This window comes from Sprattus sprattus, assembly GCF_963457725.1.
Source record: "Sprattus sprattus genome assembly, chromosome: 1".
NCBI lineage: Eukaryota > Metazoa > Chordata > Actinopteri > Clupeiformes > Clupeidae > Sprattus > Sprattus sprattus.
Genome location: NC_137920.1, coordinates 72,064,833 through 72,068,318, shown reverse-complemented (window position 1 = coordinate 72,068,318; position 3,486 = coordinate 72,064,833). Strand labels below are relative to the sequence as shown.

Sequence of the window (3,486 nt, the reverse complement as noted above, 5' to 3'; positions counted from 1 at the left end):
CAGACGGTGAAATGTTATCATTGATGTGTCGTGCTAATTAACAATAAAAAACAGATCGCAAAAATGTCACCATTCAGAATTTATTTTTTAATTGTATTTTTCTCTGATGGGGAGGTGCTGATCCCCATGCCACCCCCGGCAACATGTCCCAATTTGCCCGTACTTACATCCGCCACTGTGTGCAGTAGGCTGCTTATTAAATAGGCCGGTGATAACATTCGTGTTTTCTTAGGCTGATGTTTGAGCTAACTGAACTGGTTTGGTTGTGTCAAAGCCCCACCTATCAAATATTTCAGCGGTCTGCACTAACGCCCAGGTAAAGAGGCCTCGTATGCGTGGGATTGCGCAGATCGCTGACAAACCAAGCTACGTACACAACGCAGAGCACTGAATCAGCTGTCAGACGGTGTCGGCGTACGGGCGCTGCACCAACTCCTGCCCGCGCCCACAGACTCGCCGATTCGGGGATACATATCACCAGAGATCAAGGGCACGAAATCATACATTTGATCGCGAAGGAACTTGTAAATACTACGAATTAGCACAAGCCTCAAACATATTCCCACAAACGGTAAACCGCTTCAAATCGGGAACCTTTCGGAGTTAGTGGACATACATCTCTCAGTTGACGTTGGACGGTGTAGCTCTCCGTCAGATGTTGTTGTTGTTCTTGTTTATAAACTCTTAGACGCTGACGGACTACCAAGGTTGTGCCGTGATATAGCACAAATGACTGATTGTGACTGAGATTAACAAAGCTGTTGTTTTTTGCCAAGCTACGCTCATACCAAGCAAACTGCTGTCGCTACCAGTATCTTAAGGTATTTTACATATGTAGCCTACCAATTGTGCCAGCGGTCGGGGGACGCTTTTGGTGTTTTTGCTTCTATTCATTTATGAACATTAAAGTACGTTTTTTTCGTAGTTCTAAGGTAGTCCTGGTTGTACCTCTACCTGGCCTTAGAGACCCCGGGCTCGATTTGCCATTCTGATTTGTGGGAACAAGCTTTGCTGTCGTGTGTGCTTGGGGTTTTCTAGTCATTGACAGGCTGCATTGCTGAAGCGGTGTTGTCGCAAAACCAGAGCCCTCTTCTATCATCTCGTTTTGTCTGGGAGTAAAGGGGTTCTCGTGAAACCGATAGACACATTTTGCAAAGTTAGTTTAACGCTGATTATCTCTTTGTGAAGTCGCCACTAGGAAATGTAAAGCTTGCGAAGTAAGCTTGAATTTCTAAGTTTGGGAGTGAGTTTAAACTTACTAGCCACCTAGCTTACAAACCATGACTTTTTCCACTGACGGTTGAAAACTTTAGCAAGACTGCTAGCAAAAGTTAGCAAAAACGACACGTATCCAGGGATCTCCAATGGGCCATACGACCTTTTAATTTCTGGAAGAAAAACAGTTTTACACAAACTGAACGGACAGTAATGACCGATGTGTATTAATATTTGAGCGGATTTCTGAGCCCATTCCCCTCTTGAAAAACTCTGAAAATGTCAACGCGAGCAACCAGTGTTACCCGAAGCTACGCGGTCAGCGACGAGGTAAGTTTGTTTGCTTGCTTGCTTGCTATCCAGCTAGCTATGATACGTGAGTTAGCCAAAGTTAAACGCATTTTACTTATTGGACATGTTAGAAAACAATTAACGACTTTATACTTTACTGATAAACTCCATCAGCAGCTATGGTCCATATGTTCCATTGTGTGCTTGCCTTGTCAAATATACCAAGTGGTTTGTTTTCATTAGTCAGAGTTCACGAAGTCATCCTATCGCAAGTGTTCTTCGGTTGTTTGTAACATTAACATTAAGATCCTCACAGGTTACATTGCTCTATTAAGCTGTTATTGTCGGTACCTTTAGTTAGTTTTGATTTGTGGCAGGAGTAAGTTCATGTTCATTAAGTTAGGTATTTTGCTTTGAAAGCTGTACAAAGTCCGTAGCTAGGTTAGTCAATTTGGGTTGGATTGTACAACAAAGTTGGCTTATCTTAACTTTACTTAGCTTACTTTATAATTCTTGTTAGCTAGCGCTCTGAATACAGGTGGTTTATATCAACAGCACAACGTTTGCTTGCCGAGCAAGTTAGCTGCCAATGTTACTAACAGTCTGAAGACAATGTTCATCTTAACTTTCCTGATAAAGCGCAGAGCCAGATAAATGGTATTGAATATACTATGACTATGTTTGCTGCCTGCATCTGAAGATTTGTTCTCCTCACTGCAATGACACCAGGCCATGCATCCTGAGATTGTTTACTTTGTGTGGTCGCTAGCTTGTTTGTTTTTGTCTTGTCTGATATGTGAGTCACATGAGGGAATGTGTAAGTTTGCAGAATAGTTTCTTGATAAGAATCACGACCAAAGTCTGGGGGTATTCGCGATGGTGACGTGTTTGCTCCTGAGTGTAAACAAGGAGTATACTGCCATTATTGAAAATTCGGTCAAGAAACTGTAATTGAACTATCGATACCTAAACTGTTCTGCTCGTATGGAACCAACTGGTTTCCATCCAGGAGAGCGAGACGGATGAATTGCTGGACCAACGTGTCCTTGGACACAGCCATCGTGCTGGTCACGGGTTCGTCTCTGTCTTGATTTTAACACACTTAATATTACTCTCACACCGGGGCCCATAGACCCAAGTTCGATGTCTGCAGATGAACTAAGTTCAAAAGTCAGTAGCTTCCTATTCCCTGGAGTTTGGGATATTTTCTGTTTCCTCTGAAGAGTCCTCCGCCCGCAAATGGAGTGGTTGTGTCGGAAGATCTTTAATTACACTGCCAGCAAATAGCCCCTTGAAACCGGGGCTTGCAGTTTCCGAGGGCGTTGGCAATAATGACTGGAAGCCTAGTCATGGCCTTTCTTCAATGATATTGTTTGCCACCTGTTGCGCTTTTCTTCACTTTTCTCTGACTTGATAATTGAAAAGGGCGAGAGCCCAAGGTATCTTATCAGTAGGTAGCTAAGCCCAGTTCTTGTGAAAATCACAAGACACAACAACTGCCTGAGGGTTCTGGAACAGTGCTAAGACAATAATTGAGTGGGTTACAAAACAGATTTTTGTAGCTTTGAATCCATGCCTCCTTAGACACAAACCACTTCAACTGATTTAGTGAGTTTGTTGCCTTAAGCCAAATATATTCTATTATTATATATTGGTTACAATTGTTATGAATGCAAGAAATATGAAAAGATTAATATATGCTGATATGCTATCAACATACATTAAATCCCACATAATAGTTGTATCAAAAAAAGGTGAATTGTTTCCATGAATTGTTTCCTGTACCTCACTGCAGAAACATAGACTCTTCAAAGATGGAGTAGAATTAATGATTCTTAATTAGGGATTGACCGAATTAATGAACTAATTTACATTTGGACCATTTTCTGTAACCAGGATTATGGTACCGTTCAACCCAGATCAGTTGGGGCGTCTGTGCCGTTGGCAGACCAACCTTCGCAGGCAATCCCATTTTATATA

At 42.1% G+C, this 3,486-nt stretch overlaps 1 protein-coding gene across 5 annotated transcripts in view; it reads left to right on the top strand.

Moving 5' to 3' along the window:
• Positions 1-427: 427 nt before the first annotated feature.
• The window catches only part of mark2a (MAP/microtubule affinity-regulating kinase 2a), a 40,099-nt gene continuing 37,040 nt past the window's right edge, over positions 428-3,486 (top strand). For all 5 annotated transcript variants that reach the window (XM_080853569.1, XM_080853568.1, XM_080853567.1 and 2 more), the window contains exon 1: positions 428-1,545. In XM_080853569.1, coding sequence (XP_080709695.1) covers positions 1,495-1,545 — 51 coding nt within the window. In that variant the 5' untranslated portion in view covers positions 428-1,494. The remainder of the gene's footprint in view (positions 1,546-3,486) is intronic.